The 26,477-nt window shown below is 36.1% G+C and overlaps 1 protein-coding gene across 1 annotated transcript; it reads left to right on the top strand.

Moving 5' to 3' along the window:
- The first annotated feature begins 12,846 nt into the window (after positions 1-12,846).
- Positions 12,847-22,568, top strand: LOC148567742 (uncharacterized). The gene is made up of 3 exons (XM_088484607.1): positions 12,847-13,260; positions 21,528-21,651; positions 22,276-22,568. Exons 1-3 carry the CDS (start codon positions 12,847-12,849, stop codon positions 22,566-22,568), a joined length of 831 nt encoding a protein of 276 aa, XP_088340733.1.
- Positions 22,569-26,477: the final 3,909 nt, after the last annotated feature.

The following is a 26,477-nucleotide window of genomic DNA, read 5'->3' as shown; positions in this document are numbered from 1 at the left end:
ACATGAAAAGACACAAAACAAAAAAAAAATCATCAAGATCATACAAGAAGACTTACCAAGAACAACTTGAAGATCATGAAGAACACCATGAATGCATGAAATTTTCGAAAAATGCAAGATGCACATGCAATTGACACCAAACTTATAACATGACACATGACTCAAACAAGAAACACAAAATATTTTTTATTTTTATGATTTTCTAATTTTTTTGGATTTTTTTTTTCGAAAATAATATGAAAAAGAAAAAATAAGGATTCCAAAATTTTTAATATGAATTCCAGGAATCTTGCATTCTTAGTCTAAAGCTTCAGTCCAGGAATTAGACATGGCTTACTAGCCAGCCAAGCTTTCAATGAAAGCTCCAGTCCAAAACACTAGACATGGCCAATGGCCAGCCAAGCTGTGATATATGGAATTACATGCATTGAGGTTATTAGTTGAAGTCTCAGTCCAAAAGAATTTAGACATGGCTTTACAGCCAGCCAGGCTTCAACATGCTTCATGAAACACTAGAATTCATTCTTAAAAATTTTGAAGAAAATTTTTGAAAACAATTTTTTATTTTTTTTCGAAAACATATGAGAGATTTTTGAAAATATTTTTGAAAGATTTTTGAAAACAAAATAAAAAGAAAATTACCTAATCTGAGCAACAAGATGAACCGTCAGTTGTCCAAACTCAAACAATCCCCGGCAACGGCGCCAAAAACTTGGTGCACGAAATTGTGATCTCCAGGCTCGAACAATCCCTGGTAATGGCTCCAAAGCTTGGTGCTCTGATCTTAATTCATAATTGTCACAACTTCGATACAACTAACCAGCAAGTGCACTGGGTCGTCCAAGTAATACCTTACGTGAGTAAGGGTCGAATCCCACGGAGATTGTTGGTATGAAGCAAGCTATGGTCACCTTGTAAATCTCAGTCAGGCGGATATAGAATAATCATGGAGTTTTCGAATATTATATAATAAAATAGGGATAGAGATACTTATGTAATTCATTGGTAGGAATTTCAGATAAGCGAATGGAGATGCTTTTCGTTCCTCTGAACCTCTGCTTTCCTGCTATCTTCATCCAATCAGTCTTACTCCTTTCCATGGCTGGCTTTATGTGATACATCACCACTGTCAATGGCTACTTTCGGTCATCTCTCGGGAAAATGATCCAATGCTTTGTCACGGCACGGCTAATCGTCTGGAGGCATCACCCTTGCCAATGGCTTCATCTTATCCTCTCAGTGAATAATATGCTCACGCACCCTGTCACGGCACGGCTATTCATCTGTCGGTTCTCGATCATGCTGGAATAGGATTTACTATCCTTTTGCGTCTGTCACTAACGCCCTGCAATCGCGAGTTCGGAGCTCGTCACAGTCATTCAATCATTGAATCCTACTCGGAATACCACAGACAAGGTTTAGACCTTCCGGATTCTCTTGAATGCCGCCATCATTCTAGCTTACGCCACGAAGATTCTGGTTAGGAGATCTAAGAGATATTCATTCTAGCTTATTTCATGTAGAACAGAAGTGTTTGTCAGGCACGCGTTCATAAAGGAGAAGGATGATGAGCGTCACACATAATCATCACCTTCATCACGTTCTTGGATGCGAATGGATATCTTAGAAGAGAAATAAGAAGAATTGAATAGAAAACAGTAGTACTTTGCATTAATCTTTGAGGAACAGCAGAGCTCCACACCTTAATCTATGGAGTGTAGAAACTCTACCGTATGAAAATACATAAGTGAAGGTCCAGGCATGGCCGTGTGGCCAGCCCCTATGGTCTAAGAACAATGCATTCAAAGATGCCTAATACAATAGTAAAAGGTCCTATTTATAATAAACTAGTCACTAGGGTTTACATGAGTAAGTAATTGATGCATAAATCCACTTCTGGGGCCCACTTGGTGTGTGTTTGGGCTGAGCCTGAGTGTTGCACGTGTAGAGGCCATTTGTGGAGTTGAACGCCAGTTTCTGTGCCAGTTTGGGCGTTCAACTCTGGTTTTGGATCCTTTTCTGGCGCTGGACGCCAGATTTGGGCAGAAGGCTGGCGTTGAACGCCAGTTTACAACGTCAATTCTTGGCCAAAGTATGGACTATTATATATTTCTGGAAAGCCCTGGATGTCTACTTTCCAACGCAATTGGAAACGCGCCATTTCGAGTTCTGTAGCTCCAGAAAATCCACTTTGAGTGCAGGGAGGTCAGAATCCAACAGCATCAGCAGTCCTTTTTCAACCTCTGAATCTGATTTCTGCTCAAGTCCCTCAATTTCAGCCAGAAAATACCTGAAATCACAGAAAAATACACAAACTCATAGTAAAGTCCAGAAATGTGAATTTAACATAAAAACTAATGAAAACATCCCTAAAAGTGACTAGATCCTACTAAAAACATACTAAAAACAATGTCAAAAAGCGTATAAATTATCCGCTCATCACAAGGGTAAATAAAAAGGATCCCAAGGCTTTGAGCATCAGTGGATAGGAGGGCCTAAAGGAATAAAATCCTGGCCTAAGCGGCTAAACCAAGCTGTCCCTAACCATGTGCTTGTGGCGTGAAGGTGTCAAGTGAAAACTTGAGACTGAGCGGTTAAAGTCAAGGTCCAAAGCAAAAGAAGAGTGTGCTTAAGAACCCTGGACACCTCTAATTGGGGACTTTAGCAAAGTTGAGTTACAATCTGAAAAGGTTCACCCAATTATGTGTCGGTGGCATTTATGTATCCGGTGGTAATACTGGAAAACAAAGTGCTTAGGGCGACGGCCAAGACTCATAAAATAGCTGTATTCAAGAATCATCATACTGAACTAGGAGAATCAATAACACTATCTGAACTCTGAGTTCCTATAGATGCCAATCATTCTGAACCTCAATGGATAAAGTGAGATGCCAAAACTATTCAAGAGGCAAAAAGCTACAAGTCCCGCTCATCTAATTGGAGCTATGTTTCATTGATAGTTTGGAAATTATAGTATATTCTCTTCTTTTTATCCTATTTGATTTTCAGTTGCTTGGGGACAAGCAACAATTTAAGTTTGGTGTTGTGATGAGCGGATAATTTATACGCTTTTTGGCATTGTTTTTAGTATGTTTTTAGTATAATCTAGTTACTTTTAGGGATGTTTTCATTAGTTTTTATGTTAAATTCACATTTCTAGACTTTACTATGAGTTTGTGTTCTTTTCTGTGATTTCAGGTATTTTTTGGCTGAAATTGAGGGACTTGAGCAAAAATCAGATTCAGAGGTTGAAGAAGGACTGCTGATGCTGTTGGATTCTGACCTCCCTACACTCAAAGTGGATTTTCTGGAGCTACAGAACTCAAAATGGCGCGCTTCCAATTGCGTTGGAAAGCAGACATCCAGGGCTTTCCAGTAATATATAATAGTCTATACTTTGGCCGAGTTTAGACGAAGTAATAGGGCATTAAACGCCAGTTCTACGCTGCTGTCTGGAGTTAAACGCCAGAAACACGTCACAAGCTAGAGTTGAACGCCAGAAATACGTTACAAATTGGCGTTCAACTCCAAGAATGACCTCTGCACGTGTAACATTCAAGCTCAGCCCAAGCACACACAAAGTGGGCCCCGGAAGTGGATTTATGCATCAATTACTTACTTTTGTAAACCCTAGTAGCTAGTTTATTATAAATAGGACTTTTTACTATTGTATTAGACATCTTTGGAACCATCTTATGATCATATTTTGATCCTGTGATCTCGTTTTAGGGGCTGGCCATTCGGCCATGCCTGGACCTTTCACTTATATATTTTTAACTGTAGAGTTTCTACACTCCATAGATTAAGGTGTGGAGCTCTGCTGTTCCTCAATGATTAATGCAAAGTACTACTATTTTTCTATTCAACTCAACTTATTCCGCTTCTAAGATATTCATTCGCACTTCAACATGAATGTGATGAACGTGACAATCATCATCATTCCCTATGAACGCGTGCCTAACAACCACTTCCGTTCTACCTTAGATTGAATAAGTATCTCTTGGATCTCTTAATCAGAATCTTCGTGGTATAAGCTAGATTGATGGCGGCATTCATGAGAGTCCGGAAAGTCTAAACCTTGTCTGTGGTATTCCGAATAGGACTCTGGGATTGAATGACTATGACGAACTTCAAACTCGCGAGTGTTGGGCGTAGTGACAGACGCAAAAGGAGGGTGAATCCTATTCCAGCATGATTGAGAACCTCAGATGATTAGCCGTGCTGTGACAGAGCATTTGGACCATTTTCACAAGAGGATGGGATGCAGCCATTGACAAGGGTGATGCCTCCAGACGATTAGCCATGCATTGACAGCGCATCGGACCATTTTCCAGAGAGGATAAAAAGTAGCCATTGACAACGGTGATGTCCTTACATAAAGCCAGCCATGGAAAGGAGTAAGACTGATTGGATGAAGACAGCAGGAAAGCAGAGGTTCAGAGGAACGAAAGCATCTCTATACACTTATCTGAAATTCTCACCAATGATATACTTAAGTGTTTCTATCCTTATTTTCTATCTATTTATTATTTATGTTCGAAAACTCCATAACTATTTTATATCCGCCTGACTGAGATTTACAAGATGACCATAGCTTGCTTCATACCAACAATCTCCGTGGGATCGACCCTTACTCACGTAAGGTTTATTACTTGGACGACCCAGTGCACTTGCTGGTTAGTTGTATCGAAGTTGTGAATGAAAAACGATTTATTAAGACATGCGTACAGAGTTTTTGGCGCCGTTGCCTGAGATCACAATTTTGTGCACCACGGTCACATTGCGCACCCTTTTTTTTATGCAGGTATGCGATTATGCAGTATGCAGAATGCAATGATTAATATGAATGAGATACAAAACATCCAGGTTCAATATAATAAAATAAAATAAAACTTGAAAACAAATAAAACTAAATAAATAAACAAAATTGAAAAAGGAACGATCATACCATGGTGGGTTGTCTCCCACCTAGCACTTTTAGTTAAAGTCCTTAAGTTGGACATTGGATGAGCTTCCTGTTATGGCGGCTTATGCTTAAATTCATCTAGAAATCTCCACCAATGCTTGGAATGCCAATAGCCTCCGGGGTCCCAAACTAGGCATGTAAAGCTTCTGAGCAGCTTTAAATAGATTTTCAGGCTCCCAGGGTAACGAGTGTCAGAATAGATTCCAGGGTCCCAAACTTTGCTTTTAAATCCGCCTTCGTCTTGATCTATACTTTTCCATCCGGGCGGTTTAGAAATTAGATTCTCACCAGGATAACCAAACGCTTTCTGAGATCCATTTGATTGAATGTGAAACCAATCCTTACACTTCGAGTTGAAGCGTGGAACCTTAGTGAACCTTGTGCACCAGCTCTGAGTACGAGCCATGTCCCACTTACTCTTAAAGCCGCAGAGAGCTCTAAGCTGGCCATCTGTTTCAAGCAAACCATATTCAAGTGGAAAAATACAATTAAAGGTTAAGGATTGTACCCACTTGAAACTTGTATTGGGTGGTAATGGCCTTGGGATAGGTGGTTCCAGTGGTTCTGTGAGTTCTACTCCCTTGTGTTCTTCTGTGAATTTCTCCACTTCCTTGTAGGATTCTTCAAACGTATCCATGTCCTGATCAAAGCCATCTATGTCTTCCTCATCACTTAAGTCATAGACTGGAGGTTGAGAGAAATCTACCTCCGTATCATCTTCGTAGTCACTTGGGGAAGATCCTTCGATCTCAGAGAATTCACTTGCGAATACAAGTTCATTACTAGAAGAACTTGACTTGAGATTATCATCATCAAAGAAACTTGCTTCTTGGGTTATTCTGTCTAGTTCTTCATGAAGGACTTGCTCTGGGGATTGCGCACAATCCTCCTTAGCATCAATTGTAACTTCCTTGATAGAATGCTCCACAACTCTGGATTCCCATGGAAGTTTAGTGTCTCCTAAGTCTTCAACCAACTCTTCTTCTTTAACAATGACAGCTTTTTCTACTTGTTCCAGTACGAAGCTATGCTCTGCCTTGTCCACTGGAGTTTCTAGTATCTCCTTCATGCTACGCTCTTCGTTAGATTGTCCACATGGGGCTGTGGGAGGTTCTTGAATGTTCAAACGCCTAGAAGATAATTGACTTACTGCTTGCTCCAGTTGATGAAGGGTTGTTTGAAGTTGAGCCACTGTTTCCTTGAGGCGAACCTCTGATTCTCAGGGTGATAGATTTGGATATGGTGCATGGGGAAGTGGTGACGTTTGGGAGTAATTTAATTGGAATCGGGGTAAATGAGAATCATACGGTGGTGAATGGTGAAAAGGAGCTTGTGAGTGTGGTGGTTCAGAGTTGTGTTGAGAGGATGGTCTATAAGCACAGGGTGGGGCTTGTTGGTAATTACAAGGTTGTCCACCACGTATATTTGCTTGGTATGCATTGTAGAATGGTCTTTGTCCATGATATCTTGGAGGGTGTTGTTGTCTAAAGGGTTGATCAGATCCTCTTGGCTCCATCCATCTTTGATTGGTCTGACCTTGATGCATGTTCCTATTATAACTTCCATTCCTTTCAATAACATTAGAACCAAACTCAAAGCGAAAGGGGTGAGAATTCATAGTAGCTAATGAAGATAAAAGAAGAAAATAAAAACAAATAAACAAGTAAAAGAAAAATATTTACAATAACCAATAATAAGGCACACGATTGCAGTTCCCCGGCAACGACACCATTTTGACGTTCGGATTTTTGTCAGTAAAGAATTTTATAAAAACAGTCGCGTTGTAAATATAGTCTCTAAACCAACAGAAATCCCTTCGTACAAACGTTTGGTTGTCACAAGTAACAAACCCCTAAATAAATTGATAACCGAAGTATTCAAACCTCGGGTCGTCTTCTCAAGGAGCTGCAGGGAAGTACGTTCTTATTATTGATTATGGAGATTGTAAATTAGGGTTTTGAGAATGAGGGGCGAATGGTTTAATTAGCAAATAAAGTAAATGAAGAACAAGCAATTTAAATGGCAAGTAAAATAAATAAATGACTGTAAATAAACTTTTGGCAAGGTATGAGAAATTGGAGGTCCTATCCTAGTTATCCTTATCAATGATGATGAGAATTGAATCTTAATTCCACTTTGTTAACCCTTACTAAGATAAAGGAAGGTCAAGGGATTAATTGGTTTGATCTTCAAATCCTATTTATTTCCTAAGAAAAGATTGGGATTATTGAAGTTCAATTTAATTAACAAAGATAACAATTATCATTCATGTTTGAGTTTGATAACTCCTGAGTTACTGATTTCTTAACCAAGACCAAAAGGAGAAAAATAAATCTACTGGAATAAAAATGTCTTCAGACTTGGGAATAATAGCAACATCAATAAAAGAAAGCAATATTAAACTGAAATACCTCAATTAACATTAATTCAAAGAGTAATCTGTAACATAGAAGAATTCATAAATTAAATTGCAAAAGTAAATAAAAAGGAATATTGAACCTAATAAAGAGATAATCCTGAAAGCGAATAAAATCCTAATTCTAAATCCTAATCCTAAAGAGAGAAGAAAGAGGAGAGAACCTCTCTCTAAACTAAATCTAAATCATGAAAACTAACTAAAGTGGGGACTCTCTTGAATGAATGCATTCCTCCACTTCATAACCTCTGGTCTATGCCTTCTGGACTTGAATTTGGGCCAAAAAGGGCCTCAGAAATCTTTATGAGCATTTTCTGCAATTTCTGGTGCGTGGCCTCTGTTACGCGTCTGCGTGGGTCACGCGGTCGCGTTATTCGGAGTTTTTCTGGTCACACGGTCACGTCAGTCATGCGGCCACGTCAATGCCTTTTCGCGCTGGCATGCGCCCGCGTCGCCCATGCGATCGCGTGGCTGCCAGTTTCTTCAAAAACTCTGTTTTGTACTTTCCTTCCATTTTTGTATGTTTCTTTTCCATCCTTTAAGTCATTCCTGCCTTAGAAGATCTGAAACTACTCAACACACTAATCACGGCATCGCATGGAAATAAAGGTAATTAAAATAATTAATTTTAAAGCATAGGAAACATGTTTTTTCACATACATCACATAATAAGGAAGGGAAAGTAAAACCATGCAATTAATATGAATAAGTGGGTGAAAGATTGAATAAATCACTCAAACTAAGCATAAAATATATCATAAAATATGGGTTTATCAGTCATTTATTGCTTCCTCTAGTTGTTATTGTTATTTTCTTCCTTTGGTAGCTTTAGAATTTATTTTAATGCAATTTAATGTTTTTTTATTTTCATGCACACCAAGTGTTTGATAAAATGCTTGGCTTAGTTTTTACATAGTTTTTCTCCACTCTTGGCTTGGAATTGATGACTTTGGTGTTCCTTGAGTCATTGATGTCCATTCTTGTTTGATATATTAGAGTAGTTAGTTGATTTGGTCTCCATTGACTCTATGTGACCCTTAGTGTTGACATAAGACTTGTGAATTGAAATCAACTATGCCTATTTGACTTATATCCTCGATGTAGAGTTGACTAAGTAGGATTAACTCTTCATAATCATCATGTGTTTGTGGTCAATGGCTAGGATAGGTAGCCTTAGCCCTCAATCAATTCCAAGAGGTTTCTTGCATTTCAATTTTCCTTTACTTGCATTTCAATGCTTTGACTTTTATTGCCTTGATATTTAATTTCTTGCATGTTTAGTTTTTCACACTCATGGTTGAGAAATTGGGTGTTTGGGTGAAATTGAGTTGTGGATGTCCATTCCGCATTGTGTGAGGATTGTTAATTGGTTTGGTTTCCCTTAACTCTAAGTGACCCACTAGTGTTGACTTAGGACTTAGAGACTGGGATCAATTATGCCCTTTTGACTTATCCTCGATGTTAGGATAGACTAATTGGGATTAATTCACACACAATTACCATGTTTGTGGTCCACAACTAGGATAGGAATCCTTAATTTCCCAATTCTCACCAAGAGTCTTCTTGCATGTTCATTTAATTTCTTGCTACTTACATTTCTTGCATATCTTGTCATCCAATCCCATTTCCCCATAGCTGATAATTGTACACTTAATTACAACTCCTAGGGAAGACGACCTGAGGTTTAATGCTCTCTGTTATTTTGATTTAAATTTTAACATTTGATTATGAGAGTTTGTTGTTGGTTTGGCTATACTTGCAACGAAGTGATTCCTATTTTGAGAAATTCTGAATCAATGACAAATTCTCACACATCAAATTTGGCGCCGTTGCCGGGGAGATGCAATGGTGTTGTTTTTGGCTATTGTAAATATGCTAATATGTAAATAGCTTGCTTTTTTGATTGATTGTGCATATCTTGCTTTTTGTTTGCTATTGTGAATATGTTGATATTGTGAATATATTTTCCTTGTTTGCTTTTTTGTTCTTCTTGTTGGGAGCTCATGGCTTGTGGGACACTCCATCCAAGCTTGGTGCAATCAATTGGGAATTGTGGAGATTCTAGCATTGTTGGAAGCTCCATGATGGATATAAGCACAAGATTAAAGCAACAATGCTAGAATCTCCACAATTCCCAATTGATTGTACCCACCTGTGCATGCACACACCAGCTTACACCCCTTCTGTTGAGAGCGTTTGCGTACCTTGTGCATCCGTAACCTCCCTCATTTTGCCTCTGTGCGTGCGCACGGACCTGTTTGCGTACACACAGACAGCGTGATAGCTGGAAATTTTAACGCTTCAGTTTTTTGAAAAAAAAAAGAGTGTTTTGTGCGTGCGTGCGCACATGCTTGTGCGTACGCACACCTAATCCTCTCTCTGTTCAAAGCTCTCACACACACTTGTGCATCTGCTCACCTTCCATTTCTTTACCCTCTGTGCGTGCGCACACCTTTGTGCATTCGCACACTTCTTAGTTCCTCTTCTGCTTAGAGTGTTCGCACACTCTGTGCAGACGCACACCCCCTGTTTCGCCTAGTGTGCGTACGCACACCTACCTGTGCGTACGCGCGCCCCTGTTTTCTCACCTCTACACTTCTTTTCTTTTCTTCTCTCTAAATCTTCTCTTCCACCCCCTCCACCCCTCCTTCTCTTGGTTTTGCCTTCTTTTCTACTTGTTTTACTTTGTTTTGTTTGCATTTCATTTTCATTTTGATAATTATATTAGTTTTGCTTTAGTTGTTTGTTAATTAAATAAATTGCAAGTATTTAATTGATGTTGATGGGGTTGCTTCATGCTTAAACTTTGGTTTAATTTGTGATGGATATGTGCACTGAGTATTAAGTCTTTGTTCGATTGCCTAAATGAATTGTGAGTTTGACTCATATGTTGTAGCTACCATATGTGTTAGACTATATCCTTTTTTGGCATCTTAATCATGAATTGTGCACTTTTACTTTAGTGAATTGAGTTGAACTACTTAGTCAACATAGTTATTAAAGTGAATAAAATCACATAACAAGGTATTTGTTCCTTGCTAATGCTTTGTATTTTTTTTAGTCGACTTGACTTGATTCTTATCAAGACTTGTCACTTTTTGTAACAGCACCTTATACATGTGATTATTTCATTATTCCTAAGGATGAATAAGTAGTCTCATTTCATCATTGGATTGATTATTGTTAATTGTGTCATTTTCTATTAATTTTGCGCTTTCACTTACACAATTTCAATATCCAATATCTTATACATTCAATTCACTTTAGTTGTAGTTACCTAGGGTTGCTTGTGCCTTAAGTTTTGCTTATTCTTTACTTGCACCCTAAGCTTTGCAATTGAGGAACATATGCTATTTCTTTTGCTTATGTGGTTTCTATTTTTACTCGGTCAATCTGTTGTGTTCTATACCGCGCGCCTTTAGAATATATACACATTGTCTTCTATTATACCACACTGCTATGACTTCTTCCTCAATTGTTGTTTCTGTGTTTATACAGCAACCCGGAGGCCCAGTGCCCACCAGCTAAAGGTAGAGCCTCATAGTTCTTCACCCCCAGATTGAGTACATGCACGGAGGACCGTGCAACATTTAAGTGTGGGGAGGATCTACAATTTTGGGGCGTAAATCTCTCTTTCTCAACACCTTGCACTTAGTATCACTACAAGAAAATAGAACATTTGTAACAAAAAATTTGTATCAAATTTAAAATTGTTACAAATTATGATTTTTTGTAAGAACAAGAAAATTTGTTACAAAACGTTTGAATATTTTGTAACAACGTGATTTTTTTTGTTACAAATTATGTTGGCTTTCGTATCGGATTGTTGTTTTGTTGCAAAATATTATAATGTTTTGTAACAAAAGATTATATTGTTGCAAAAGTTTAAAATATTTTGTAACAAAATATATATTTGTTTCAAAAGCTGTAAATATTTTGTAACAAAAAATTAATTTGTCATAAAATACAATATTTTTTGTAACAAGTTATTTATTTGTCATAAAATTCAAAGATTTTTTGTAACTAATAAAAAATTTTGTTTCAACATATTAAATGTAAGACTTCAAATTTTTGAAAATTAACATAATGAATTATTTATAATTTATTATATTTATTTAAGATTTTATATTCAAAAATTTATTTTACTAAAAATATTTAAGTCAATTTAATGATACTTTGAGTTTAAAATTATTTTAAAAATTAAATAATAAGATATTTATGATTTATTATATTTATTCAAAATGAATTTTTAGAGATTTATATATTAAACGAGTTTTTTCTTTTTTATAATTTAAAGTTTTAGTAATTGAAAAAAATATAAAAATTTTATATAATTTAATTTAAATATTTGAGATTTTTAAATTTAATACTTTAAATTTTATGAATAAAAAAATTAACTTGATTATCTCCAATTTTATCTTAATTAGTGTTTATTTAAAAATAATTATAAATTAATAATAAAATAGTATTTCAAGAATAGTTAATTTAATTACTCTAATTCTTAAAATTAGGATATTTATTTAAAAATAATTTGCAATTAAAATTAATTTTTTAAAATAATATCTTTATATAATTATTATTAAATTAAAATTAATTTGTAATTACTATATTACCCTTATTTTTTATTAAAAATACAAGAATTTTCGTAACTAAAAAAATTTATTTTAAAATATTTAAATATTTAAGATAATTTTATTTTGTTTTAAAAATTTAATTTTTTAAAATATTATTTGTATTAATTAATTATTCTTTTATAAAAAATTCAAGATTAAATTATTAATTTTTAAAAATGGTATATATTATTTTATATTTTTAAAATATAATTTTTACTAATTGTAATCCTCACTTTCACTCTTCATTTTACCGCTCGTTGGGTCACCCTCCTTCTCTCTCTCTTTTTTTTTTTACCAAAGATAGAAAGATTCGAACGCGCAATCTCTTAGATGAGTATGAGAAGACTATACTATTTGAGTTATAACTCATTGGTGGTCACCTTCCTTCTCTTATTTAAAATAAATTTATAATAAATATGATTTTTTATTTTATTACCACTCTAAAATTTAACATATTTTTACATTTAAATAAATTTTAAAAAACTTCCTTAAAAACAAAATATAGAGTTCTGATTTTTTTCATTCTCTCTACTAAAATTCTAAATCCGTCGTAACCCAACACTCATTATTAAGTCTGTAAAATCTCTAATTGTTAAAAAATAAATAATAAATTCTTTATGATTTATTATAGTTATTCATAATTTTATTTTCAAAAAATTATTTATCAAAAAGTAATTAAATCAAAGTGATAAAATTAATTATTTAATCAAAATTACCAAATTTTAATTTATCCAAAAATTTCTCAAATTAAAAATTTTAACTCTAATTTTATCCTAACCCTATCCACACCACTTATTCACTCACTCACCTTAACCCTAAACCCTTCCAGCTGCCACACCCCCTTTCCCCAAATGCACACACACAACACACAAACACACACACAACAAGAAAAAGGGAAGAACCGAGAGGTAAAGAAAGGAAAAGAAAAGGGGAAGCTGGAATCAGAGAGCAAGAGAAAGAGAGGGGGAAGAGGGAGGACGGCGCTGGCGGGCATCACTGCCGCCGCGCCGTCGTGTCACCGTCAGGAAGGAGGAGACGTTGAGCGAGAGGAAGAGCTCCACGAGGAAGGAGCGCCGCTGTGCCTCCATCGCCACTGTCAGTTTGCGTTTTGCTGTCGCCGAGGGAAGCCGCAACCGTCATCATCTTCATCGCGAACGGGTCGTTGCCAGCTTCCATCGCTGTTGCATCTCCCATCACGGACGACGCTGAGGACACACAGGAGAGACAGACGTGTGAAGATTGGAAAAGGGAGGAAAAAAGAGGAGGCGCTGATGCCAAGGCATCTTAGCCTAGTTTTACTAGCCTTTTCCCTTTGTTTTTAATAGGTTTTATACACTATTTTGAGTTACAAGTAAGCCATTTGGGTAGAAATTTATGTGTATTTGGATTCAATCGACCATGAGTAAATTGATGCATTTTCATGAGGTTTTGTGCTATAATTGCTTATATATGAAGGATGAGAAGAAGCCTCATAATTTTAGCATAGCTTTAATGCATTTGTTGATTGATGATAGGTGACCAAAAGGCTTGGAGGAAGGTTGAAGAAAGGGGATGGCAGCAATGGAAATAAAGGCAGCAAAGCCACCCTGGAGAAGCCAACGTTTGCGCCAACGTTTGCCTCAAACTTGAGGTCAAACGTTGGCTCAAAAAAGAACCCTGCAGAAGCCAACATTTGCGCCAACGTTTGCCTCAAACTTGAGGTCAAACGTTGGCTCAAAAAATTAACCCTAGAGGAAGCAACGTTTGCCTCAAACTTGAGGTCAAACGGTGGCACAATAACACACCCAGCAGGACTAACGTTTGCGCCAACGTTTGCCTCAAACGTGAGGTCAAACGTTGGCTGCAAAAATTGCCTTGGAGGGAGCATGTTTGAGCTCACGTTTGACCTCAAACGTCAACTCAATTTCTGCATAATGCTAACATGCAAACGTTTGAGTCAACGTTTGCCTCAAACGTTGACTCAAACGTGAATTCTCCAAAGTCCAAATTGCAAACAGATTTCTTCTCAAGTCCAAGAGCAATCAACTGAGGCTATCTTCAATCTAATTCCATCATGGCCAAGGCCCAAATTCAAGGCTTAATGATCAATAGAAGGAAGTGTATAAATAAAAGTTAATTTGATTTAGAAGGGACCGGAACTTTTACTTTGAACTTTTTACCTCTTTTAGAATTTTCATTTGTAACTTTGATTTTGGATTTTGGAGAATTGGGAGGAGAATTGAGTCCTCTTTCTCTTTGGGTTTTCTGTTTTCTTTTTTGCAAAGCCTGCTTGAGTCTTGATAGTAAAGAGTTGAGGAAATTATGTCTCAACCTCACCCTTGAGATCTCTTTGTTTTCTTTTCTTGCATAATTCAAGTTTCTTTACTGATTTCCATCTTTTATTTTGTTTGCAATTGTGTTCTTAGTTGGATCAAGGAAGGATTGAGATCTAGACTTGTTCTCTAGTCTCTGCTAACCCTGAGATCTGTGATTTCTTTTGAACCATTGCAATTGATGTTACATTTTTCTTGCTGTTCAAATTTTCAAGCAATTGTTCTCTTCTGATTTGATCTGTTGCAATTTTAATTCATATTCTACTTCTCTGTTTAATGCCATTTTACTTTCTCTTGTCTAATTTCTGCAATCCCAATTCCCAATTTCTTTTATAATTCAAGCAATTTACATTTCTTTCACTTTAAGCTTCAGTCATTTACATTTCTTGCAATCTAAGTTTCTACAATTTACATTACTTACACGTTAAGATTTAGCTCTTTTAATTTTTCTGCACTTTAAATTCTTTTCAATTATCCCTCTCCCTTTAAATTTCATGCAATTTAGCTTTTGTTAGATACAAATTACTCAAATCAACTCTTGTTCACTTAACTAAATCAACCACCTAACTAAAATTGCTCAATCCTTCAATCCCTGTGGGATCGACCTCACTTACGTGAGTTATTACTACTTGATCCGATCCGGTACACTTGCCGGTGAGTTTTGGTGTTAGGAATTCAGTTCCAACCCATCAATTTTTTGGTGCCGTTGCTGGGGATTGATTAGATTGACAATGATAAAGTGAGGTGGTGATATAGATTAAGCAATTTTTCTTTATTTTTGACTAACACATTAACTATTTGAATTTTTGCCTAAGCTAACCAAAACTTCACTCTAGCAATGGATTGAAGTGTTACTGTTTTTCTGATTTTGTGTGATTTTCTTTGTTTTAGTTGTATGTCAGGAACAAGGGGAGCTATACCCACTTTTTGTGAATAAGACGAAAGAACCCTCAGGAGATTAAGAAGAGCAGAAAGAGGGAAAGGCATTGTTGGAGAAGAGGATTCAGAAGAAGAGTTCCAAGATATGGAGGAACACTCAACAAACCCAATAAATCCACCAGCAGGAGCAGCCAACAACAACAACAATCCACCACAGAGAAGAGTTTTGGCTTCCTACACATTTGCAAATCCTAGACATGGCAGGAGTAGCATTCTTACCCCAAATGTTAATGCAAACAATTTTGAACTGAAGCCACAGCTCATCACCTTGGTTCAAAACAACTGCTCCTATGGAGGAGGACCACTTGAAGACCCAAACCAACACTTATCCACCTTTCTGAGAATTTGTGATACTGTCAAAACCAATGGTGTACATCCAGATATTTACAAGCTGCTGTTATTTCCATTTTCCCTTAGAGACAAAGCTACTCAATGGTTGGAATCCTTTCCAAGAGATAGCATTAACAATTGGGAAGATCTAGTGAGCAAGTTCTTTGCCAAATTTTACCCACCTCAGAGGATTATTAGATTGAAGACTGAAGTACAAACATTCACACAGATGGATACTGAACCCATCTATGAGGCATGGGAGAGATACAAGGCTCTAATCAGGAAGTGCCCTCCTAAAATGTTCAATGAATGGGACATATTGCAGAATTTTTATGAAAGCTTGACATTGAAAGCTCAAGAAGCTCTGGATCACTCAGCTGGAGGCTCTTTGCAACTCATGAAAAATGCAGAGGAGGCCCAAAATCTCATTGATATGGTGGCTAATAACCAATATTTCTTTCCTCACTAAAGGCAACGCCAACCATCACAAAAGAAAGGAGTGATGGAATTGGAAGGAGTGGACTCAATCCTAGCTCAAAACAAAATGATGCAGCAGCAGATTCAGCAACAATTTGAACAAATGGCCAAGAGGATTGATAGCCTCCAAGTTGCAGTAGTAAATACAAGTCAGCCATCAACCACATGGGGGCAAGGTGAAGAAGCTTGTGAAGATCAACAGCAAGAACAAGTGAATTACATGCACAATCAAGGATCTGGACACAATGAGGTTTATGGTGACACTTATAACCCATCCTGGAAGAATCATCCGAACCTTAAATGGGGAGACAATCACACTCAAACTCAACAGCCATGGCAGAGGAATTCAACCCAAAACAGTTGGAAAAATACAAACCACAACAACCAGCAGAATAATAACCAAAATACATACAGAAAACCATAAAATAATTACCCCAACTCTAACCATCATCCATCCAATAATCAAACCACCAACCAAAACACTTACCATCAACCCTCAACACCCCACAACCAACCAATCTCACAAGACTCTCAGAGGATCACCAACTTGGAGCTCTTAATGGAGAAAATGATGAAGCACCAAGAGATGACAACTAAAAATCAAGAAGCTTCCATGAAGAATATGGAGAGGCCGATTGGACAACTTTCCAAGCAAATTGCTATTGAGAGACCATCAAGCTCATTACCAAGTGACACTATTCCTAATCCAAAAGAGGAGTGCAAAGCTATACAGCTATGGAGTGGAAAGACATTGGTAGACAACAAAGAAGCAACCAAGAAAGCTATGGACAGCGCCAAAGAGCCAACAGAGAAAGAGGAAGCCAGCAACAAGGATGTGACAACAAGCAAGCAGGCCCAAGAAAAGGAAGAACCAACCAAGGATCACAGGCAGGGAGTAAACTTCACACCTCCATTGCCATATCCCCAAAGGCTCAACAAGGAGACTAAGGATCAATACTTCCCTAAATTTCTTGAAGTCTTCAAGAAATTGGAGATAAACATTCCACTGGCTAAGGCACTAGAGCAGATGCCTCTATATGTAAAATTCTTGAAAGATCTCATCAATAAGAAGAGAAGTTGGCACGAGAAAGAAACTGTACTGCTCATTGAAGAATGCAGGGCATTAATTTAAAAAGGACTTCCACCCAAACTTGAAGACCCTGGAAGTTTCTTTCTGCCTTGTACCATTGGAAGATTGATCATTAACAAGGCAATGTGTGATTTAGGGGCAAGTATCAACCTAATACCCTCTTTTTTGGTGAAAAAGCTTTGTATAGAGGAAGTGAAGCCAATACAAATGTCTCTGGAACTGGTGGATAAGTCAGTGATCTGTCCCAGGGGTGTGATTGAAAACCTTCTAGTTAAGGTGGACAAATTTATATTCCCTGCAGACTTTGTGGTCTTAGACTCAGATGACGATGAAGGTGATTCCATTATACTTGGAAGACCATTCTTGGCCACAGCCAGGGCCATTATAGATGTGGAGCAAGGAGAGCTGACCCTCCGAATGCATGATGAAAGCATCACCTTGAATGTCTTCCCAGAAACACAACACATTGATGAAAAAATAAACTACATTGAGACTGATAAAGGAGATTTGCAATGGAAGAAGAAAATAAACAAGACAATCATTAATTACCTTTAGAGCAAGAAACAAACAACACAGCAGGGCAAAAAGAGAATGACACTGTGCAGAGTGATGTAGGGAAGCAAAAAGAAGTTGAAGTATTAGTTACTGAGAAGGAAAGTCCTAAGATACAACCCATTGCCAAAAAGGGGGAAGGATCCACACACAGAAAGAAGAAAGGCAAGAAAAGGGTTAAAAAGGGGTGGAAGAACAAAAAGATCCCAACTGAAGGATTCCAAAAAGGGGATAAAGTACAGTTAGTCTACCAACAATTGGGGGCAAGCCAACAAGCTGATGACTACTACACTGTTAGCAAAATACTCTCACTAGAGCATGCTGAAATTGAGCATCAAGGCACTAAAAAGAAGATCACAGTGAGGGAAGACAAACTGAGACACTACAGTCATCAACCACCCTAATGAGGGGCCAATGTCAAGCTAGTGACAATAAAGAAGCGCTTGTTGGGAGGCAACCCAACCTGAGGTAGTTTTCTTTTAATAGCTATTTTAATAAAAATGTTAATTAGCTTTATCTATATTGCAAGAAGCAAAGTTTGGTGTTGCACACCAAAACAATCTAAGGGAGAATGAAGAATTCTAAGTTTGGTGTTCCACCAAAAACCACATCATACAACACATTTTCACCTTATGCATACTGCTAGCTTCAAGTAATTAGATAAACTAGTCAACCAATCTGCTGTTTTCTAGTTTTTAGTTCCATAATCTTTAGCAAGGCTAAGAGAGTTCATAATTAGTTAACTTGTTACATCAGAAAAGAAGTGGCAAGGGACTAAGTTTGGTGTTCACACACCAAAGTATGTTCAAAAGCCCATAAATAAGCTCTGCATACTAACCAGCTGCCTTAACGGCTTGAGAAGCAAGCAACTTTTGAGACTTATACAGGAAAATGGCCAACATTTGGAGACAATCTGAAGACAGAGTAAAAGAGACAATGAAGAAAGCTGGATTCTGGCAAAAGCTAACAGGCAAAAGCAAGGGAGAAACCAGTAAACAAGCAAGTGAGAAGAAAAAGAAAGATAAATGAAAGGTGGAATTGCTCTTTGCTTATCACATTCAATAAAGAAAGGGCATGCTTGTTTAGTTGATAGTCATTTTACTTTATTAGTTTTTGCATCCTGTCTGTTTAACGTTGCAACAAATAGGCTAGCCTAAGTGTGTTCTTGTGTTTAATCACTTTCACTTGATTAAATGCATGCTTTGTCCCCTGTTCCTTTTTAATTCAATAAAAGAGAAATGTTTGAACTAGGAAGTAAATATCCAATGTTGCAAAAGTGAGAATGAAAGTTAGTGGTGGTATTTTGTTGATTTAATGTTTGGCTCATAAAATAAATGCTGCATAATGATATGTTCTTTGGAGAAGGAACTAGTTTGCTATTATAAATGCTTGTATCATTAAAAACAAACCCTTGAGAATGAAATAAAAAAAAAAGAAAAAGAAAGAGAAAAAGCCAAGAGTGGTAAAGAAAACAAATGATAAGGCTAGGCACCAATAGCTTGGACCCTAGGACACATGCCTGTGGTGTTTTTGTACTAGGATATTCTTGGACAAGTAAGTTCTGAGGAGTATTTCAAAACTTGGCCACTTAGATCAACTGATTTGGGATTGCCAACTGAAAGCCCACAATAAAGAGCAACCTAGCTACAAAACACTTAGTTATCCAAAGAGATGTTGGGCATCAATGATCCTAGGAAGAAAAGGGTGAGCCATGTGTCTGTGGTGAAGGAATGTTGAGCAAAATTAAGCCGAAGGCTGCTGCAACATTTGCCACCAAGCCTTCAAAGAACAATAAGCTCTCTGAGCAAAACAAAGAAGGAAAAGTTAGCAAGGGAACAAGCAAAAGTAAAGCCTTATAGTAGCAAACTTAGTGAATCTTTGAGGAAACATCTCTTATGTAACAACAAATAATAAATGAACCACCATTGTCTGGGTAAAAATCCCATGGACTAAATTCAACTATATGCTCAATAAGGATATGCACACTTCTCTGTTTCATGTCATTCTCTCTTATGTTTGATGCTTGCTTGGGGACAAGCAAGATTTAAGTTTGGTGTTGTGATGCCAAAGCATCTTAGCCTAGTTTTACTAGCCTTTTTCCTTTGTTTTTAATAGGTTTTATACACTTTCTTGAGTTACAAGTAAGCCATTTGGGTAGAAATTCATGTGTATTTGGATTCAATCGACCATGAGTATATTGATGCATTTTCATGAGGTTTTGTGCTATAATTGCTTATATGTCAAGGATGAGAAGAAGCCTCATGATTTTAGCATAGCTTTGATGCATTTTGTTGATTGATGATAGGTGACCAAAAGGCTTGGAGGAAGGTTGAAGAAAGGGGATGGCAGCAATGGAAATGAAGGCAGCAAAGCCACCCTGGAGAAGCCAACGTTTGCGCCAACGTTTGCCTCAAACTTGAGGTCAAACATTGGCTCAAAAAAGAACCCTGGAGAAGCCAACGTTTGCGCCAACGTTTGCCTCAAACTTGAGGTCAAATGTTGGCTCAAAAATTAACCCTGGAGGAAGCAACATTTGCACCAACGTTTGCCTCAAACTTGAGGTCAAACGTTGGCTCAAAAAATTAACCCTGGAGGAAGCAACGTTTGTGCCAACGTTTGCCTCAAACTTGAGGTCAAACATTAGCACAATAACACACCCAGGAGGACTAACGTTGGCTGCATAAATTGCCTTGGAGGGAGCACGTTTGGGCTCACATTTGACCTCAAACGTGAACTCAAACGTGAGTGACAGAAAAAGCAGCGTTCTGCATAATGCTAACACGCAAACGTTTGAGTCAACGTTTGCCTCAAACATTGACTCAAATGTGAATGCTCCAAAGTCCAAATTGCAAATGGATTTCTTCTCAAGTCCAAGAGCAATCAACTGAGGCTATCTTCAATTCAATTCCATCAAGGCCAAGGCCCAAATTCAAGACTTAATGATCAATAGAAGGAAGTGTATAAATAGAAGTTAGTTTGATTTAGAAGGGACCGGAACTTTTACTTTAAACTTTTTACCTCTTTTAGAATTTTCATTTGTAACTTTGATTTTGGATTTTGGAGAATTGGGAGGAGAATTGAGTCCTCTTCCTCTCTGGGTTTTCTGATAGTGAAGAGTTGAGGAAATTCTGTCTCAACCTCACCCTTGAGATCTCTTTGTTTCCTTTTCTTGCATAATTCAAGTTTCATTACTGATTTCCATCTTTCATTTTGTTTGCAATTGTGTTCTTAGTTGGATCAAGGAAGGATTGAGATCTAGACTTGTTCTCTAGTCTCTTCTAACCCTGAGATCTGTGATTTCTTTTGAACCATTGCAATTGATGTTACATTTTGCTTGCTGTTCAAATTTTCAAGCAATTGTTCTCTTCTGATTTGATCTGTTGCAATTTTAATTCATATTCCGCTTCTCTGTTTAATGCCATTTTACTTTCTCTTGTCTAATTTCTGCAATCCCAATTTCCAATTCCTTTTATAATTCAAGCAATTTACATTTCTTGCACTTTAAGCTTTAGTCATTTATATTTCTTGCAATCTAAATTTCTGCAATTTACATTACTTACACGTTAAGGTTCAGCTCTTTTAATTTTTCTGCACTTTAAATTCTTGTCAATTATCCCTCTCCCTTTAAATTTTATGCAATTTAGCTTCTGTTAGATACAAATTACTCAAATCAACTCTTGTTCGCTTGACTAAATCAACCACCTAACTAAAATTGCTCAATCCTTCAATCCTTGTGGGATTGACCTCACTCACGTGAGTTATTACTACTTGATGCGACCCGGTACACTTGCCGGTGAGTTTTGGTGTTAGGAATTCGGTTCCAACCCATCAGGTGCTATTCGCCCTGCTGCGCCCAGTCACCGTTCGTGGAGTCACCGTCGTTGCTGCTGTTAGGGGTTGCATCACTGAGTCCTTGTCACCGGAAAATAGCGCTGCCTTGCCGGGATTCACTATCGGTAAGGGCGTTCTCCCCTCTAATTTTAATTTCTTTTAATTTTTGGGAATATTGTTGTCATTGATTTCTGTCAGGAGCTTCGGATAAGAGGGAATGGCAAGCTCAATGGAGTTGAGGAGCAGCTAAGATTGCTTAGGAGCTCTGTTGTCATAACCAAAAAATTTTTAGCCACTAACATAACTTGCTTTATAGAGGTATGCAAATTTGTCTTGTTTTGTTTAGATGGATGCATGTGGTTGTGGAATTGAGGCGAGTGGCTTATGAACTTTAGAATGTAACCCTTAATGAGTTTCCAAGATCTGTTAAAAAAAGGGTTTTCAACATTCTAAGTGTATATAACTCCCAAATCGCAATTGCTTTTCACTTGGAACTAATTTTAGAACTCATGAATTTCATATGCAGTATTGAAGAAATAAGCAAAATTTTCTGCATCTATTTGTTTGTTATCTATAGATTTATTAAGGAACAAAAATAAAAGGATCCATATATTGAGATTGTAGTTGCTTATTGAGTTCTACTTTCTATTAAGAAATTGACCATAAGGGGGATATTTGTGTTTCTTATTGAGTTCTACTTTCTATTGTTAGTTGCATCTCTAATTTCTTTATTCTCTTTTCTTATGCAGCCATACCCATATTTGCATATCCACAACAAGGAATTTCCATTGGGTATATGTCTCTCATAGAATGCTTTAATCCGTGTGTCTATGTATATATGTTCTCTAAGCAACTTCTGCAAAAACCATTTATTGGAATTTGGAATTTTTTAGTTTTGGCAATTGGACTTTGTTCAGCAATTTCTTTAAACGAGTACTATAGGAGGAGCATTCGATTATTGGTTTTTGATAAACGAGTGAGGTATTTGGAGACAGCAGGCAATATCGTATTTCTTTTGTCAACGTTTCAAGGAAAACACTGATGATGGTACTTTCGTATTATTTTATGGAACTATTATCTACAACTAGCACTTGACTATATGATCTTTCTTATTTAATTCATTTGTTTGGTTTAATTTGTTGAAATTGAAACATAACAAAATGGGTACCATACTTTGTACTTTTTCTCTTAATACTTTGTATGCAAATTTGTCTTGTTTTGTTTAGATGGATATATGTGGTAGAAAATGTTGTGTGATCATAACAAACCACAATTACTTTTCACTTGGAACCAATTTGATTAGTTTGGTTTATGAGCCTAGTTGTTCCCTGTGAAGTTTCAGGTCATTTGGTTCAATAGATATAATTGTATGATTTTTGAAATAAGCTTTTTGGGCAAAAATTATGTAAAAATTAATAAATTTGTACATTCTTGTTTTAATTGTAGTATGAAGTTAAAAACCCTAGTAGTTCACTATAAACTTTTAGTTATATGATAATTTTTATATGAATTTACTAAGTGATTGCACTTTCTAGGCTTTTTATTGTGGCACCCTATTGTAGTAGCAACTTGTGAAATTCCTATAAAGTTTCATACTAACCTGATTGAGTTGGAACCACCCATAGAGCATCCTCACTAGAGTTTGGAACATAAAAAGCACTCTGTGAATTTTTAAAAATTTTGAGAAGTAGGGTTGTACTTTGAAACATTATTGATTTGATTTGAATTTAAGCTAGTGTTTTTTGGTTGGTGAACTTTTCAGGTGTGTGGCACTTGTGTGGTACTTATTAGAAGTTTTTCTATAAGAAAGGAGCTAGATGAATATGATGGAGTTTGTAATTCCTTGTTCATACATGATGGAACTTGTATGAACATGATTGTGTATGGCACTTGTGTGGCACTTATTACATTTTGGAGATTTATAATTCCTTGTTTTTCTTGTCCTATGTATCTATATTAGAGTTCTTCAATGTGTCTTGTTAGTTTGTACTTTAAAGTTTATATGTTGAAGATTCATAAAACAATCTTAGTTAAATAAAAGATATTTGAACTATTTATATTATTATATATTATATAAATGTTGGCTTGCTGAGTAAATTAGTTAATATATTAATTATTTAAAAAAATATAATTTGGCAAATTATGTATATAATTTGTATTAAAAAAATTATTACAAAATAAATAGTGTTTTGTAATTAAAGAAAAAAATATTACAAAATCAAGTTATATTTTGTAACAAAATTTTATGATAGGAAAAAATATAGTCACCAAAAATATTTTGAAGATCAAAATTTGTTATCACTTTTGTAACAACTTTTGGTTTTTTGCATAAGAAAAATTTGTTACAAAATATTACTTTGAATTGTAACAGTTTCATTTTCTGTTACAAAAACTTTTTGTAATGGGACATACTGCAACGGCCCCTTTTTTTGTTACAAAATTCTTTTATTTCAAAATTTTGATTTTTTGTAACAAGTTTTTTTGTTACAAATATTACTTTTTCTTGTAGTGTATTATATAGTAGTTATGCATATTTGGATATTTTGCTCTTAATTTTGGCTTGTACATATGTTCTTTTTGTTTTTTTTAGTCTTGATTGTGATTTGGGATGATGTGATGATTGCACCTAAGTTTGATTTCTTATACACTTGCTATTTTGGTTTGATTGAAATTAGGAATTAAAGTTAGGATTTTTGACCTTTTCCATCCAATCACACTATATACATATATAGAATAAATGTTAGTCAGTTTAATGAAATCTCCAAGAAACTTACTCTCTATATAGGGCATTGAAATTCAAGTTGAATTGAGTTGAAATTTTTTTTTTTGAAACTTGCACGATTTATATGTTGTGAAATATGGTTTTTGAGTTAAGAAACATACAACTTGTGAGTTTTTGAGCCTTATTGTGTGGTTACATCATTGGACCACTTATTTCATTCTTGTGTGTTGCTCTTCTTTATGATTGCAATCTTTGATTTATTTAATTCTATATATCCATTATTTAATGTATATTTATGCAATTATGTGATTGAGGCCATTACTTCATTATAGCTCACTTAACCCAAATAGCCTACTATTTCATTCACCTTTGTTTGTCACTTTGAGCCTATGAATGCTCCCTTTTTGTTCTTTATTTTGCCACATAGCTACCTTTAAGCGAAAAATAATGAAATGTCCTTTATTTGAATCTTTGAGTAGCTTAAATTAGTGAGAGTATGTGATGTCTAAGTGTGGGGAAAATGTGGGAAATTGGGTTCATAAATAGGTGTTTTATTCTTGCTGAAAAATCTTGGAAATTTAGGGTGCATACTCATGTAATATTATAGAAACCATATGCATTGATGTTATATTATGTTCTTGAAATAAAAAATAAAAAAAAGAGAAAAAAAGAAATAATGAAAAGGGGACAAAATTACCCCAATATGAAATTCAATAATAATCAATGCATATGTGATGGAATTGAATTTGATGCATGAGTGTGTGTATATATAAAAGTGAGATTATGGATAGCTAAGTTTGATTTAGAAGTTTATAGGTTTTGTATGTGTTAGTGAGAACTTAGGTTAATCAAAGATTCAAATGCAACCTCACTTAGCCATATATAAATCCTTACCTTTACCCTTATCCCAATTACAACCTTGAAAAGACCTCATGATTTTTGCATATGTACATTAAATTTGTGTTGATTGGTTAGATGAAGAACAAACTTTAGAAAGTATGATTAGAGGAGAATTGAATGGATTGACCCTAAACACTTGAGTGACTAGAGTGCGTACACATATCCGGTGAGGGTTCAATCACTCAGTTCCATATTTCCACCTATGATCATTGCTTATCTTGCAAGTTTGCCTAAATTCTTTTATATGACTCTATTCAATTGTGAATAGGATTTGGTTATAATTGCTTTAGCCCTTGGTTGTATATAGATGCTTTCCTGGAAATTGATTTATTTGGACTAATTTTATACATATAGATAGTTAGATAGTATAGTTACATACATATAGATAGATTGCAAATAGATAGTTACTTTGAATAATTGTTGATTCCCCTTCTTGTCTTCCTTTGGTGTAGCATGAGGACATACTATTGTTTAGGTGTGGGAATGTGATGAATCCACATTTTATGGTATTTATTTGCTCTATTTGGGTGGATTTCATTGACTTTTCTTGCACTTTTCCATTGAAATAGCATGCTTTTGTGAATTCTTTTCTAATTGTGCTTAATTGTGAAAAACATGCTTTTCATGCTTAAATTGCTAATTTTAATTCACTTTTCTCCCATTCGATGCCTTGATATAATTGTTTAAGTGATTTAAGGTTTTGAAGGCAAGAATGGCTTGAAGAAGTGGAAGTAAAGCATGCAAAGTGGAAGAATTCAAGAAATGAAGGATTTATAAAGCTGCCAGTCCTGACCTCTCTATACTAAATTGGTCATAACTTGAGCTACAGAGGTCCAAATTAGGTGGTTCTAGTGGCATTGGGAAGCTAACGTCCAGGGCTACAAAATGATATGCAATTTGCTATAGTGGACATAAGGCTAAGTGTGCGGACATACAGGTAGTTGTGCGTATGCACAGGTACTTGTGCGTACGCACAAGTCGGGACTCAGCATGTGTGCGTACGCACAGGTCCCTGCACATGACCTCGTTAATTATAACTCACTGGCAGTAATTTTTGGGCCCCAAAACCCAATCCAACTCATTTCTGAAGCTATTTCAAGCCAAATTGAAGCTTGGAGAAGGGGGGCAATTAGGTTTAGCTTTTACATGCTTTTCTCTTAGTTTCTAGAGAGAGAAGCTCCCCTCTCTCTAGAATTAGGTTAGGATTAGTTAATTTCTCTTTAATTTCAGTCTTTAATTCTTGTTTTAGTGTAGTTTCATTTATGTTTTCATGTTCTTTTATCTTGTTCTTCTTCATCTCTTGTTATTTACTTTATTTTGTCATATTTA

This window comes from Arachis ipaensis, chromosome B4 (assembly GCF_059453495.1).
Source record: "Arachis ipaensis isolate K30076 ecotype BB chromosome B4, ASM5945349v1, whole genome shotgun sequence".
Classification (NCBI taxonomy): domain Eukaryota; kingdom Viridiplantae; phylum Streptophyta; class Magnoliopsida; order Fabales; family Fabaceae; genus Arachis; species Arachis ipaensis.
Note: the sequence above shows the minus strand (reverse complement) of the source record. Positions and strands in the feature narration are given on the sequence as shown.